Source organism: Podarcis cretensis (assembly GCF_951804945.1).
Source record: "Podarcis cretensis genome assembly, chromosome: 1".
Taxonomy (NCBI): Eukaryota; Metazoa; Chordata; class Lepidosauria; order Squamata; family Lacertidae; genus Podarcis; species Podarcis cretensis.
In genome coordinates this window covers 8918032-8934713 of record NC_137170.1, presented here as the reverse complement: position 1 = coordinate 8934713, position 16682 = coordinate 8918032, and the positions used below count along the sequence as shown (strand labels likewise).

The 16682-nt window shown below is 46.9% G+C and overlaps 1 protein-coding gene across 2 annotated transcripts in view; it reads right to left on the bottom strand.

The window, feature by feature from the left end:
• Positions 1–1571: 1571 nt before the first annotated feature.
• The window catches only part of DAAM1 (dishevelled associated activator of morphogenesis 1), a 182145-nt gene continuing 167034 nt past the window's right edge, over positions 1572–16682 (bottom strand). For both annotated transcript variants that reach the window (XM_079986770.1, XM_079986771.1), the window contains 5 exons: positions 16426–16533; positions 13962–14022; positions 10602–10733; positions 7003–7173; positions 1572–6174 (listed from right to left, as the gene is read on the bottom strand). In XM_079986770.1, the coding sequence (XP_079842896.1) occupies positions 5965–6174; positions 7003–7173; positions 10602–10733; positions 13962–14022; positions 16426–16533 (682 nt within the window). In that variant the 3' untranslated portion in view covers positions 1572–5964. The remainder of the gene's footprint in view (positions 6175–7002; positions 7174–10601; positions 10734–13961; positions 14023–16425; positions 16534–16682) is intronic.

Below are 16682 nucleotides of genomic sequence, written 5' to 3'. Positions count from 1 at the left end.
CTGTTTGCTGTTCCATCTTATTTCTGTTTGCACTGACACAGCCTCTCCAACATGGAGGCCCTCCTGCCACACTGTCATGACAGCCCTTTCATGACTGGCAGACATAGTACTTTCGCAATCCTCCAACTTTGCCCGTTGGTTCCTCAAAGGTTGGCAACTCACACTTTACATCCTCACTTATTTTTTTCACACAATGGTGATCGCTGTGTAAAATACTTGGTGGCGGGTGGCATTGTTTGTGGAACGCCCTCAAGGTATGGCTGAGAGGCAACGCATTTTCTTTTCAGTGCTGACTTTTCAGTGCGGCGTACCAATTTGCCCAGCCATTTGTGGGCTGCTAGTTTACTCAGCATAATGTTGGATGACTCAACTTAAATGCTGGGCAGATGGATCCAGATTGGGTTGGAGGGTAGTTATGATTGTTAGTTCACCTGTTTATATTTGTGCCTGTGTGTTTGTGTGTGTGTGTGTGTGACCCATCGTGGGACTGGCAATCATAGAGTTGGAAGGGACTCTGAGGGTGAGCTAGTCCAAAGCCCTGATATGCGGGAATCTCAACCAAAGCATCCATGACAGATGAGCATCCACAAGCATTTTAGCTTTGTAAGAGAAGGATGCTCACACACGTGCACTGAAGACGTGTCGGGAATGAGCCAGCAGTAAATCAAATGAACTCTCTTTTAGAAGAAGCAGGGTCTGCATAGGAGTGGCAGTCCTCATGAGAACAACCATTCTTCTTCAGCCGGTCTTGCCCCTATGAAGCAGCTGTAGAGACTGAAGGTCCCTGCCTTCCCACAACTGTCTAAGTCCTCTCCTCCTCAAGGCTTTCCCCACGCAATCTGAGACTGCACCTGCATGAAGTTAACTTATCCTCCGCTCTTTTCATGCCTCTTCTGGATCTGGGAGTCGGAGGAAGGGAGCTTGTTGCAGAAGGTGGAGACACTCGTGCCTCTTCACCAGCCTGCCTCATCTCTGCCTCTTGGCCACTCTCCTTTCTAGCCTCTGCTTCTCTACCATCCTCTGCCACAGACTCTCCCAGCTCACTAAGACCTGTTACCTCTTCAGCTTCTGACACCTCCTCTTCCCAGTCTTCTCTCTCTTCTCCCTCTGACCACTCATCATTGTCCCATCACTACTTCCCTGGCTCTGAACCTTCTTCCCTTGGGGGTTCTCCAGCTGGTTCCTCCCACCATTCGTGTGTCCATTCCATGACACTTGGACTAAATGGTCCCTAATGCTTCTTTCCACACCAGATCAGCCTTATCTCCCTACTTCTCACGGACCACTGGGAAATTTCTCAGACATGCTCTTCCCTAGAATGGGAGGGGCAGAGCTTCTGGCCCTCCAGATGTTCCCATGACCCCTGTCCATTGGCCAGGCTACCTGGGGCTATTGGGAGTTGTAGTTCAACAACATCTATTCCCCAAGTCTGACCAAATTGTGGGAGGCAGTGGAAGACAGGAGTGCCTGGTGTGCTCTGGTTCATGGGGTCATGAAGAGCCGGACACGACTAAACGACAACAATTATAAATTTTAACCATACACTCCAGAAATAAGCCTCCACGCACATATTGTTATGTACACTCTTTATTGCATATTGCCGTCTTCTTCTGTTTTTTTAAGAAAAATGTACAGTCTCATAACATACACAGCATTTCCTGCTAGCTAAAAAACATCCTTGAACCTAGGAATCACTAAACGGTTTGCTACCACTAAGCTACATTAGTATACTTCAGTTTACAAACGATCACTTTTTTGTCTCTTTTCTTTTTTTTGGCATGAATTGGAAAAAAAAAAATCTTTAGAATGACACACCCAGGAGAGAGACACAGAGAGGAAATAAAACGAAAAACAAGAACACAAGAGTGGCTACGTCCACCAGCACCAGTCTACATGTAACAAATGGCACATGGAATTTTCATCCGGACGCAGATGGTTTAGGAAATGAGAACTCGAGAAGAAATGGCAAGTGTAGCCCAACAAGCAAGGCTTGTTGCAAAGCAAGAATGGTTTTGGAAGCACAAGGAAAGATTTCCCACCGGTGCCCTTGCTTCCCCCTATCTGCAATCAGTTCAGCGTGGATCCCTGGAAATCCCGGAAGATCCAGCAACCCAGGCTGCGTAACAGACACAAACTCACCTTTCAAAGTTTTGTACAGCGCAGACAAGAGTCCGTCAAGATCCAGCTGAAAGCGTGGCTTTTAATGCAATAAATGCCAGAGGACTTACTTCACAGTCCCAACTTTGCAACGGGTCATGGTGGATTCGACTACCGAGCCCGGTCTACTCTGAGCCTAAATAGGAACGTGGTGCTAGCAGCTGCGACCACTATGGGCGAGCTTTCAAAACCAATGTCAAGATTGACATAGCTTCCTTAGGGGCACTGACTTTGTCCTCAACTGGACTGAACAGGCTCGGGACGCAACAGTCACTTTGCATGCCACATCCCCAATGACCTCGCTTCCAGTGGGATGGCGAAACGGTTTGTGTAATGGTGGAGGCACTTGGCAAAATGGCTTCCTTGCACTTTCCTTTCGATTGAGCCGGACCCAACTGAACTCCCTCCCAAAGAATGCTTGCACAAGGCAATTCTTATTCCAACCGGAAGTTTGAGGTTCAGCTACAGGAAGCCGTTTTGCAGTATGTAGGCGGGGGGCACAGTTGCAGACTGCACAAAGCGCCCCCTCCCCCGTGGCAGAAGTGGGGAATGCTGGGTTTTCCAGCATTTGATGCACTTATGGATGAGCCCACTGGGAGAATCAGAAATAGTAGATTGGGGGGTCTTGTTTCTCAGAATGCAACAAACAACTGCAGGATGTCTCAAGTCCATCATGGTGGTCTGTGCTAGGACACACGGCTGTTGCTGAAAGGTGTTCCACACAACCTGCTTCCTCCAATGAAATATCACTCTGTCCTAGAGGTTAAAAAAAAACAGTGGCATAGCGTGGGGTTGCTCCAGGTGCAAAATTTCAACACCCGGTGCTGCCTCAATACAACTGTGTGCTTTTGTCACAGGGCTCGGCTTCTTCGTGAAAACCAGGAAGTGACCTCTCCAGATAATGGAACAACTCTTCTTTTCTTATCTCTGTGGCTAGATGACGCAGATGCCATTGGGCAGTTGAATGCGCAAGCGCACTCCATCCTTTTCTTGCCCTCCCACCCCTCCGTGTGGCCCCGGCCACTGGCAACCCTAGCTACGTCACTGAAAAAAAGGCACCTTCCTTTCCCCAGGACTTATCCTGCAGATCAAGAACCTGATGAATTTTTAGATGCCCCTCTAAATCTGTTAGGCTGCAGGGCAGATCCCTTGACCAGACTGAACCTCGTGACCGACGGCACCCTTTCTGCGCTTTCCTATTCCAAAGCACGCTGCATTGTTTTTCTCTCCTCCTCCCCCCCCCCAATCTCAAATCATTTTAACGCAACCCTTTGACCAGTCTGAACTCTCTCCCACCCTCCATTTTGAAAGTCAACTCCCTAACAATACCATATCCGACCAAATTTCCTCCCAGCTACAAATAAAAATATATATAAAATAGAGGCACTTTAGTTTAAGTAACAGTAATGAACAACTTGGTTTTTATTTTGCTTTTCGAGCAAAGTGCTGCCTTCGCACGCCTTGTACTCTGCAGAACTCCAGAGTATCGGGCGTTTGCATTCTTACCGTTGACAAGCTACTTGAAGAGCCATCAGTACACGTGGGTCCTTCGAAAAAGTTGCGATGAAGAAAAACTAAATCGTAAGAACAAGGGGGAAAGAGGCAAGGGATTGCCCTTATACTCACGCACACACAGAGAGCTCTTTTCGCAGCTCTCGCTGGTGTGATCTTCACAGCTTTCGTGTTGCAACGGGATTTGGGGATTCCGGGCAACAGGAACTGCATTTTGTACAAACTCGTTTCTATATAAATCCGCACATTTGCTGTACAGTACACAACTGGGGGAAGGGGCGGGGCAGAGAACGGCCCCCCCGGCCCCCCTCCAGTTAACATCCTTTACAATAGCAAAGCAAAACAAATCAATTAAAAACCTATTTCAAACAGCATCAGCTATCTAGTGCAACAGAAAAAAAACACAACTCAAAACCTCCACAGGAAAGAAGTGAAAACAACAACAACAACGGCAACATCAGCAACACACAAAAATCCCCGTTCGGTTTTGGATCACAATGTGGATGGTATAAAAATCACTTAAGAGAAAAACCCGCAAATAAATAAAAGCAAAAAAGAAAGAAAGTAACAGTCCTCTATATTCTCTATAATTTAAGGATATTAAGCCACGCTATAAGATTGGCTTTTTTTTTTACTTTTCCAATTTTTTTAATATTTTGTATTACTGTTTCATTTTTTAAATTATTAATTACTCCCTGAGCAATCTGGGTTTAAGGAGATTTCGGATTGACAACTTGACAAATTTCTTACAAATCTGCAAGGAGAAAAACACTATGAACAGCAAAGCCCGTTTGCAAGAAACAAGAATTTTCGCGGCCTTTTTCCTGCTACCCTTGCGCTATACATTAGGTCCCTAACATCTCCCAGACCCCTTCTTTGCAGAAACTCCCTACTAACCTCTTTCGAGGGGAAGGGAAACCCTGGAGCAACACCCCCGGCAAGCATGGTTGCCCTTCCAAGATCCATGCTCATCATTCTGGCACAGATCTGTAAACAGAGGCAGCCTTAAGTGGGCACTCTGTCTGATGGGGAAAGGAGAAGGGAGGCAGGCTGCATAATGGCAATGCCATGCACGGGAAAGGCTCTTCTGGATCGGGGCCAAAGTTTGCACATTACGCCCAAGGCGCTCCTGGAGTTATCCTGCATTGGCCGGGTACATTACAGCGAAACTGGTCTGAACGGAGCCAATTCTGAGCGACCTTTACAGAGAATACAGTTTGTCCTGTCGGGACGGGGAATGGGAAACGGACTATAATGAATACACAGACGCTTTCTTCCGTTAAAACGAAAAGTTAAGAAGAGACCCAGCCCCCTCCCCCAAATCCCCACCCCCACCCCACCAACTGGTCTCGAGCAAAAAAACCCCACACACGAGTGAATTCTACATCGGTGTCGTTACAGCAATGAGAAAATCCTTTGGGTCGCCTTCAGCTGGTTCCCTGAAGGTCCCCAAAGAGAGAGGTGCGTCTTGTTCAAAAGGAACAGAAGCACAACTCCCCCCCCCAAAAAAAAATGGGGGTTACGGAACACAAAGGAGCTGGCACAACGGCCACAAGGGATGTTCAAGTTCTGAGTGAAAACAGAAACAAATAATAATAATCTCGGCTTTCCCCCAACAATGCTACGTTCAGACTGAACAAGAGCTGTTTATAACGGACGTCTCCCGCCACCTGTAGCCTCAATGGCAACAGGTTTCCGAGGCTGGCCTGTCCATGTCAAAAGGCCCTCGGCGCTTCGTAGCACAATAGCAGCACTTCTTTCCCCCTCTTAACTCCAAGCTGTTTCCCCCCCCCCCACCCCAACTTTATATCAAAATAAAAGGACCCCCCAGAACGGACCCAAGTGGTATCGCCCACCAGCCTCTCTCATTTCCGTGGTTTTGGGGGGGATGTTTTCGCCTCCCCCTCTCTTTCTCGATCACCGACACTTGTGCTTAGACAGCATGAAAGCTACTTTTTGCGACGACGCTGCCCGTCCCCCCCCTCTGACAGAAAAGGGAGAACTCATCCAGGCAGCGGTGGCTGTGCATGTTGACGCCCGCGCTCGCGCATGCACACAGTTCCGAATCCCAGCCGCACCACCAGACTCTGGGCGCAGCGCACCTGCGCACATGCTCCCACTGAAAACATTCATGCACAGGCAGGACGAGATGAGGGAGGGAGGGCCACTGATGGCCTGGCAAGGCAGAAGGTAAAAAGACCTGGGGTCCTCCAAGACGACTGTTGGTTGGTTTAGAGTTTTCTTCTGAAATATATATATACATATATAGATATATGTATATATATACACGCGCGCTCAGAAGTTGAGTTTCGTGACCGGCCTCTCGCGGCTGCCATCCGCCAGCTGGTTGGTGATACGCTTGCGGTTGCGCTTGAGTTTGGACAGGTCTTTGTCAAAGACTTCGCCGGACCGCAAGGCCGAGACGAGGTCGTCAAACTCCCCGCCCTCCTCGCTGTTTTCTTTCGCCTTCCTTGCCTTGCGCTCCCTCTCTCGCTGCTCTTTGAGCTATCGGGAAGGGAAAAAGGAAGGGTTAACGGGCAGGGATTTGACACATCCTACGAGCAACACGCTGTAACTTAAAACATTGGGAAATCGATAAACCGAAACCAACAGATTCCCTGTTTCTGCATCACCTTCTGATATATTTTTAAGTCCACATGAAATTTGTCCATGTGCATTTGTGTTAATGTATGCATTCCCCATGGGACGCGGGTGGCGCTGTGGGTTAAACCACAGAACCGAGGACTTGCCAATCAGAAGGTCGGCGGTTCGGATCCCCATGAGGGGGTGAGCTCCCGTTGCTCGGTCCCTGCTCCTGTCAACCTAGCAGTTCGAAAGCACGTCAAAGTGCAAGTAGAGAAATAGGTACCGCTCCGGTGGGAAGGTAAATGGCGTTTCCATGCGCTGCTCTGGTTTGCCAGAAGCAGCTTAGTCATGCTGGCCACATGACCCGGAAGCTGTATGCCGGCTCCCTCGGCCAATAAAGCGAAATGAGCGCCGCAACCCTAGAGTCGGTCACAACTGGACCTAACGGTCAGGGGTCCCTTTACCTTTACCTATGCATTCCCCCAATAATTTTTATTGGTTTTCATTTTTGCACACAATTTTTCTTGCAATTTCTCTACCCCTCATATCCCGAGACAGACACATGGCAACTTAACACCCCAACAACTAGATGCACTGACAGCTTGACTTGCATAGCTTGCGTCGTTTGCGAAGCAGCTGTCTGAAATGGAGTCAAAACCATGGGTGCATTGAGCCACCTGGGCCCCCCTTCAGCTATGGGCTGCCAAGGACATGCGAGGGAACCCCACCCTACACAATTATCCCCACCTGGGCTTCCATGCGTGCCCGTCGCTCCTCTTCCTCCTTCCTCTTCCTCATGTTTTCATTCTCCTGTTTGGCTTCGGTCACAGCCTGCAGGAACTGGTCAAAGATCCCGAAGAACTCGTCCGGTTGCGTTTTGCCAGCGTCTTCCCCAAAATGCTTCACTGCCTTGGCAAACTAGAGAAAGAAAATATGCCTTTTGTTTACTTTGTGGGGACTTATTGGCCCAAAGCAACCCTTCTCAAAGAGAGCCTCTTTGGTTTAAATCAGTCACTGATTCAGGAAGGAGATTTTCTCTGCATGCATCAACCTGATTTTGTATCCTTCTTTAGGCTATATCCCCAATTGGCTATGAAGATCACTGAGTGACCTCAACCTCATCATCTTCTCTCAGCCTAACCTGGATCACAGGGTTGTTGTGTTGGGTGGGGGGGTGAGGTTGTGAAGAATCACACAAGCTGACTTTAGCTCCTTGGAGGGAAATTTGGGGTGTGTGTGTAAAATTATAATAACTAAAGAAGGAAGCAAAAACTATTTGGAAACTACAACTAATCTAGGCAGGTGACTGGGAGAGGCTTCTGGAACCATGTAACACCGGTCCTGAAAGACCTACATTGGCTCTCAGTACATTCAAGCACAATTCAAAGTGCTGATGTTGACCTTTAAAGCCCTAAATGGCCTTGGCCCAGTATAACTGAAGGAGCGTCTCCACCCGCATCGTTCAGCCCGGACACTGAGGTCCAGCTCTGAGGGCCTTCTGGCAGTTCCCTCCCTGTGAGAAGTGAAGTTACAGGGAATCAGGCAGAGGGCCTTCTCAGTGGTGGCACCCACCCTATGAAATGCCCTCCCATCAGATGTCAAGAATGTACATGCTGGAAGCCGCCCAGAGTGGGGTAACCCAGTCAGATGGGCAGGGTGCAATGCAATGCAATACAAATAATTCCGAAATCGAAACACATTTGTTTCCTAATTTCACCAGGTCCCAAACAACCAGTGTTAGGTCAGACTTTGGCCAGTTCAGCTCATGATGCAAGTCTTTAATCCCTTACATATCTGGAGAGTACAAGCCAAGGCCTTGCTCCGCTTTGCCACGTTACACCATTCCTTGCCCCCAAATCCGAATTCTGGTGGCTAGAGTTAGACCCCAGGCCTCACCAAACCTCCCTTTCCAAAGGTCTGTTCTGCCTCCCCTGTCGGAACAGCTCCTGCCATTCTGAAGACATCAAGGAAGTCACACCTCTGCTTTCAATTAATGCCCTTTATCCTCTACCTCCTCTTTTTTTCATTATTAGTATTATTAACTCAGGAGCAATAAAACCAATGGGGCACAACACTGCAGCAGAGGAGATAATAAAACTCGAAGGCACAACAGGGAGAGGGGCAAACTTGCATTTTCAACTTCTCTTTGAAGGTTTGCGCTAGTATTTATCGTTGCCACATGCTTCAGCATTAGAACCAAATGTGCTATTGAAGCTTTTGGAAAGGAGGTGTTTCCCCCCAACCCTCCCTCTTTTTCAAAAACGAAACTTTGCCCATCCAAAAGCACAAAGTTTGTGCTATCTACAGAAGTGTGCAAAGCAGATAAAATTTGCAAGCCAAACGCTCATGCAAGACGTGTGTAGCAATGTCAAGGGTTTGTAAAATAAAGAAACACAATCAGATCCCAAGGGGCTTCTTGGTGGTCCTTTAGGGTCACTGGCTTTAGATGGTTTTAAGAAAAGAATTAGAGAATTAGTTGTGGACATCCAAAAAATGAATTCTGGGAACTGTAGCTTGTTAAGGGTGCTGAGAGTTGCTAGGAGACCCCTTTCCCTGTCACACAGCTACAGTTCACAGAGTTCCCTGTGAAGAGGGATTGGTTGTTAAACCACTCTGGGAATTGTAGGTCTGCGATGGAACTTGGGAGTTCAAGGTTCCGGTTTAGTCAGCCATTCAATGGTTGCCTCAGGCAAGCCACATTCCCTCAGTCTCAGTTATCCAGCTGTAAAATGGGAATATGCAATCATGACCCAAACCACAGACTGCCATGCCTAGCCCTGAGTTGGTGACAGGCACTGTGTCCTTGGAGGATGAACCAGACACTCCACAAGCCGAGGACCTTGGGGCAAATGAGCAGGCAGGGAGGGTCTCCTGGAACCAGCGCTGAGGATCCCCAAGTCCTGCTTAAGAAGCCTTGGAATAGTCAGAGGAGGAGATGAAAACCGTCCTCAAGAATGCCAGCACCTAAACACTCAGGCTGACATGTAGCAACATAACATGAATCTATGGACGCAGAGTAGTGGCATGGTTCTTGCTAAAAAAAATGTAGTATAAACACTGACAACTGGGAAACACTGGCCTGTGAGCGCTGCAATTGGAGAAAAGCCTTTACCGAAGGTGTCATGGGCTTTGAAGATGCTCGAATTAGATGGTTTATCAGAAAAAATAAAGAATAAATCAAAACAGGAATTTGTTTCAAAATGGGAGGTTTTCAAAGAATATCTGAAAAATAAATATAGTAGTTTAAATTCTGTTGCAGCATTCGAGGAACTTCAGTAATAGTTGCAAGGTAGATATAAGAAATTAGATTTATTAAGAATAAGTTTAAATATGATAAAAGTGTGTATTGGCAATAAGTAATATGAATTTGAAATATGGAATAGACGGGAGGTTGGGTCTTTAGTGTTAAGACCAATAGATGTTTTATTGTTTGCTAAGAAAATTATGTGTCTATGGTTATTCTTGTGTGTAATTTGGTATTTGTGGTTTTTTTCTTTTTTCTTGTTGTATCAATAAAAAACTTTATTTAAAAAAAAAAGAAAAAAAAGAAGACGCTCGAACTCAGGACGCAAGGGAGAAACGTGCTAGGAGGAAGGCACGCTTGGCAAATCCACACCGTGATCAACTCCCGCCTGGAAACCAATGTCCCCACTGTGGAAGGACGTGTGGTTCCAGAATTGGCCTCCACAGTCACTTACGGACTCATAGTTAAAATCGTGTTTATGGAAGACAATCTTACTCGGCTACAAGTGATCGCCAGAGAAGAAGAAGAAAAGAAATCTGGTAAGCCAGATAATATAAGGCATTCTTGAGCCTTCCAGTGGCTCTCTGTCCTTGCTCCTCATTCTACAGTGGTACCTCGGGTTAAGTACTTAATTAGTTCTGGAGGTCCGTTCTTAACCTGAAACTGTTCTTAACCTGAAGCACCACTTTAGCTAGTGGGGCCTCCTGCTGCGGTCGCGCCGCTGGAGCACGATTTCTGTTCTCATCCTGAAGCTAAGTTCTTAACCTGAAGCACTATTTCTGGGTTAGCGGAGTGTGTAACCTGAAGCGTATGTAATCTGAAGCGTATGTAACCCAAGGTACCACTGTAGTTATTCCTCTTTGTGGCTATCCCAGACTTTGGACTGTTTCATGACTTCGCTTCCGGGTCACATTTTGGACTCTGACTGATTCTCTGTGCTTGACCTTGGCTTGTTTGGACTGACGCAACTGTAGCCCTGCCCATGTTGGCAACTGCCTTTGGTGAGGGTCTTCTATCTCCTGGAACTGAGGATGAGGACCCTATCCCTACAAAGCAGAGAGGTTTGGAGTGCCAGGGGTCTCCGGAGGCTTCACTTTCTTACCAGTTCTTTGGCCTCTGCCAGGAGATCTTCCACATCTGAGAAGCTAAAGCTGGCTAGCGTGATGAATTGGCTGACGACGGAAACAAACTTGTCTTCTGGGTGGGAAGGCTGAGTTTTCTGGTACGCCAGTTCCTTTGGAGACAGGAGAGAGAGAGAGAGAGAAATTCATTTTGGTTATTGGGAGCTCAAGGAGAGGAACCATGGCAGTCATCCACCCAGGTGTTGGCTGGGATCCAGAAAGACCTGAACGGCAGAAACCCAATGCTCAACACATGCTCACCAAGCATGAGAGAGCTGCTTCCGTGTGGCACTATCTCATGCATTTAAGGTACATGTGTTGAATACTGCAACCACATGGGTGTAGGGATTATTGTGTGGATCACAGGAACACAGAAAGCTGCCCTATGGTGAGCCAGGCACATCCTTAGCCCCACCTGGAGATGCTCAGGATGGAACTTTCTGCATGCCAAGCAGATATCCTACCTTGAGCTGTCACCCTTGGCTCTATCCAAACCAAGAATTATCCTCCCTCCCAGTTAGGTATCAGCTGGGCAAACCCTCCATCCTTGGAGGTTTTTAAGCAGAGGTTGGGTGGCCACCTGTCATGGATGCTTCAGCTAAGATTCCTGCATTGTGTGTGTGTGTGTGTGTGTGTGTGTGGACTAGAGCAGTGTTTCCCAACCTTGTGCCTCCGGCTGTTTTTGAACTACAACTCCCATCATCCCTGACTAGCAAGACCAGTGGCAAGGGATGATGGGAATTGTAGTCCAAAAACAGCTGGAGGCACAAGGTTGGGAAACACTGGACTAGAGGACCCTTTTGGTCCCTTCCAACTCTACAATTCTACGATTAAACTGTTTTTCATGCTATATTTTATATTGCTGCAACCTGCTCTTAGACCTTCCTGATGACTGGCGAGTTATAATGACCCAGATTATATTTGAGGGAATTTGTGTGTGCAACCTACAACCTTATCTCTTATCCACAGTTCCCCCCCCCTTTCATTTATATTCCACTTTTCTTTATCAAATAAGTTTACATTTACATTGTTGTTTTTTTAAAACCCCTTATAACATAAAAAAGAAAAAACAAAATAAAAGAAAAAAAATTCCTTCCAGTAGCACCTTAAAGAACAACTAAGTTAGTTCTAGGTATGAGCTTTCGTGTGCATGCACACTTCTTCAGATACACTGAAACAGAAGTCACCAGACCCTTCTATATAGTGAGAAGGTGGGGAGGGGTATTACTCAGAAGGGTGGTGGGAATGGGTGATTGGCAGATAGCTGTGATGAGCCTGTTGACGACTCTTAACGACTGCAATAGGTCTTACAGGAAAAAGCAAGGGGTGAGAAGGTGAAAAATGGCTTTGTCATGTATAATGAGATAAGAATCCAATGTCTTTGTTAAGACCAGGTCTCTCCATGGTTTTAAGTTTGGTGATAAGTTGCAATTCAGCAGCTTCTCTTTCCAGTCTATTTCTGAAATTCCTTTGTAATAGAACAGCTACTTTGAGATCTTGTATAGAATGTCCTGGGAGATTGAAGTGTTCTCCTACTGGTTTCTCTGTCTTGTGATTCCTGATGTCGGATTTATGTCCGTTTATCCTTTGGCGTAAGGTTTGGCCTGTTTGTCCAATATAGAGAGCTGAAGGACACTGTTGGCATTTGATGGCATACACAATGTTAGACGATGAGCAATTAAATAGTCCTGAGATGGTATGTGTGATGTTGTTGGGGCCAGTAATGATGTTGTCCGGGTGTATGTGGCAGCAAAGTTGGCATCTGGGTTTATTGCAGGCTCTGGTGTCAGTGTCCGTGTTAAGTCTGGTTGTAGCATTATTGCGGGTTAGGAGTTGTTTAAGATTGGGAGGCTGTCTGTAGGCAATGAAAGGTCTTCCTCCCAGAGCTTGAGAAAGAGAACTGTCATTGTCCAGGAGAGGTTGTAGATCTCTGATGATGCGTTGTACTGTTTTAACTTGAGAGCTGTATGTGATGACTATAGGTGTTCTGTTATTTTCTTTTTTGGGTCTGTCTTGCAGCAAGTTCTCTCTGGGTATCAGTCTGGCTCTGTTGATCTGTTGTCTAACTTCATCTGCTGGGTATTTTAGTTCTAAAAAGGTTTGCTGCAGATCTCTTAGGTGAGAGTCTCTGTAGAATTGGAACAGATGCGGTTGTAACGTAGTGCCTGGCTATATACAATGGACTGTTTGGTATGTTTGGGATGCCAAAGGATAAACGGACATAAATCCGACATCAGGAATCACAAGACAGAGAAACCAGTAGGAGAACACTTCAATCTCCCAGGACATTCTATACAAGATCTCAAAGTAGCTGTTCTATTACAAAGGAATTTCAGAAATAGACTGGAAAGAGAAGCTGCTGAATTGCAACTTATCACCAAACTTAAAACCATGGAGAGACCTGGTCTTAACAAAGACATTGGATTCTTATCTCATTATATATGACAAAGCCATTTTTCACCTTCTCACCCCTTGCTTTTTCCTGTAAGACCTATTGCAGTCGTTAAGAGTCGTCAACAGGCTCATCACAGCTATCTGCCAATCACCCATTCCCACCACCCTTCTGAGTAATACCCCTCCCCACCTTCTCACTATATAGAAGGGTCTGGTGACTTCTGTTTCAGTGTATCTGAAGAAGTGTGCATGCACACGAAAGCTCATACCTAGAACTAACTTAGTTGGTCTTTAAGGTGCTACTGGAAGGAATTTTTTTCCTTTTATTTTGTTTTGACTATGGCAGACCAACACGGCTACCTACCTGTAATAAAAAAGAAAGAACAGCTTTGCAAGGAACAAAAACAGCAGTAGCAAATGAACATACAAACTATAGCAACAACAATAATAATAATACACACACAAGCAAACACAACCACAGCAGCATATAACAAGATCGGTCAGGCTGAGTCTAAGAATATTAAGCCCCATCAGCAAAAACTCTTCTAAAAATGCGAAGACTTCCAAGCATAGAGAATTAGGTCTTCTCCAGCACAGCTGGCCGGGGTTCTAACGGAAGCTGTGATCCAGAACATATGCAGGGAACCAGGTTGGCAAAAACTGGCAGGAAGGTGACATCTGCACCAGCTGTGCCTATCCCCAAACAAACTTCCTTTTAAAAAAATGCTTATAATTAAAGAGACAAAGGCTAGCGACTCAGGTCCTTAAGAGTTCCATAAAACCATAATGAGCAGTAATGAGCTGCAGGTCAGGAAGGAGGAGAAGGAGAACGGCCTCTGGGAAGGGAGATAAAAGCAGCTCCAGTCGCCTTCGCCTCCTTCCTCTCTTAAGGACGACGGGTGCTTAAAAAAAGCAGGGGGACCATTAAGTGGGTGAACAATACTTACTGTCTCCACAGCTCTCAGCCCACTGCGCAAGGTGCCAATTTCCTTCTCCAGCTCAGTCATGCTGCCAGAAATAAAGGAAGCCAGTTACATTTCCAGAAATACAGCTCCAAAGCCGGCTGCATGTCTCCCATTGAAAAACAACAACAAATAAAATGCATAATTTGCATGTCCTCCTGCTTTGGGGTTATGCTCTCGCCTGCAGCAAACTTTGCATCAGCATCTTCTCTAAAAACTGGTGCCAGAATTTGGCTCCCACCCCTTTCCCCTCCGCATGCCTCTTTCCTTTTGTGCCCTGTCTTTTAGAATTCAAGCTTCCAAGGGACTGACTTGTTTTTTAATTGATCGTACATAACCATAACTTTATCAACAAAAAGATCATCTGTTTGCCTGCCTCATCTGTCCGCCCATCCGTCCAACTTCAAATAGATTGCAAAAGCAAACTGGGACTAATAACTTCCACTTAAAAGGCTTGCTGAAAAACAAGGATAAGATCTTCAACAGGTACCAAAAAGATGCTAGAGAAGGCATTTGTCTGACATGCAAACAAATAAATAATTTCGGGCAATGTGTGTTAAGATTCAAAGTGGCCGTAAAGGTAAAGGTAAAGGTAAAGGTAAAGGGACCCCTGACCAGTCGTGGCCGGCTCTGGGGTTGCAGTGCTCATCCCGCTTTATTGGCCAAGGGAGCCAGCGTACAGCTTCCGGGTCATGTGGCCAGCATGACTGAGCCGCTTCTGGCGAACCAGAGCAGCGCACGGAAACGCTGTTTACCTTCCCGCCGGAGTGGTACCTATTTATCTACTTGCACTCTTGACGTGCTTTTGAACTGCTAGGTTGGCAGGAGCAGGGACCGAGAAACGGGAGCTCACCCTGTCACAGGGATTTGAACCGCCGACCTTCTGATCAGCAAGTCCTAGGCTCTGTGGTTTAACCCACAGCGCCACCCGCGTCCCATAAAGTGGCTGTAGCAATGTGCATTATGTAAAATTCAAATTTTCGTATTGACAAGCCTGTGAGCCTGTGACATTCACGGCCTGCAAAAGAGCAGACCGAGAGGAGATAGGATATCCATCTTCAAATAGCTCAAGGGCTGTCAAATGGAAGAGGGAACAAGCTTGCTCTGGATGGTAGGACTCGAACCCAAGGCTTCAAGTCGCAAGGAAGGAGATTCTGACTCAGCATCAGGAAATGTCCAGGCCCCCCACAACAGAGTGAGCAGAATGTCCCCCCAAACGCCATAGGGCTGGCTCGCCACGTTTCGAATCAAATGGAGTAACGCATGTTGCAGCCGAGGAGCGTGTCAGGATCCCCATTGCACCACTAAACCCAGGGTGGAAATTCTGAATCTGCAGCACTGGCGCCGAACATCTCCTGCATTGCAGCATTGCAGCAAATAGGCCTGCAGGCCTTGGACCCAGACAGACTGCCTCCGCTCACCTTTTGCACAAACAATCAAGCTCAAAACTGGCGCCTGGCTTTTGACTCCCGCAAACTACAGGTGCATTTATTTTAGAGTCGATCATTGTGCTCTCCTGCTCCACTTGTTGCAGGGCCTCCCTATAAACCCAATAAAGACCTGTTTGCTTCTCCTTAATTCACTTCAAACTCCTTTACGAGGCTGTCTGCACATACCAATTAATGGTGAAATCCCTCAAAGCGTGTTGATTAAAACCAGCAAGGAAGAAAGTGAAGAGAGGGAGAGAGCAAGTATCTGATTTAAAAACCAAATACCCTATCTTTGCAACCACGGATTTCTTGAACATGAGTGCGTGCTAATTGGCTCACAATTAAACCACCCTGGCTTGCAGCTAAATAAAGCCAGTGGTTTTTTGGGGTGTGTCGTGTTTCTGGCAGCTGCTGCTGGGTGTTCACTTCTATTTGGGTGGGTGCAGTGGGGCTCCCCCATCAGCAGGCCCTCCTTCTGGGTGGAGGGACACTTTGGCCTCATCCAAACCCTCTTCAGCCTGGGGAGAACCCTCCCAGCAATGTCCTCATTTCGCTTTGCTTAGGGCTCAGCTCTCGATAGTAAAGGTAAAGGGACCCCTGATCATTAGGTCCAGTCGTGACCGACTTTGGGGTTGTGGCACTCATCTCACTTTATTGGCTGAGGGAGCCGGCATGCAGCTTCCGGGTCATGTGGCCAGCAGGACTAAGCTGCTTCTGGCGAACCAGAGCAGCGCACGGAAACGCCGTTTACCTTCCCGCTGGAGCGGTACCTATTTATCTACTTGCACTTTGACGTGCTTTTGAACTGCTAGGTTGGCAGGAGCAGGGACCGAGCAACGGGAGGTCACCCTGTCGCGGGGATTCGAACCGCCGACCTTCTGATCGACAAGTCCTAGGCTCTGTGGTTTAACCCACAGCGCCACCCGTGTCCCTCAGCTCTTGATAGAAACGTGTTAAAAATCATGAACACAGTTGGTCTCCCGCAATCCCAGGTGTGGACCCAATCGTACGACACTCACTTTACTTTGGCAGCCTGGGGGACATCCTTCAGTTCTTCGTGCAGGTTGAGAACTTTGGGGTACTTCTTTTCTACGATGGTGATGAGATAATGCAGCAGGGTAATGTTCCTACAACACAAGAAGGGCAGTGATGGATATATATGGATGCAACAAAGGTTTGTGGCTCCTGTATTCAGCTGCAAAAATTGCCTCTATTTGTGAAGGATAGAATTGTTTAGGAGGAAGCAAGAGGATTCTGAAAAGTTACTGTGAAAAGG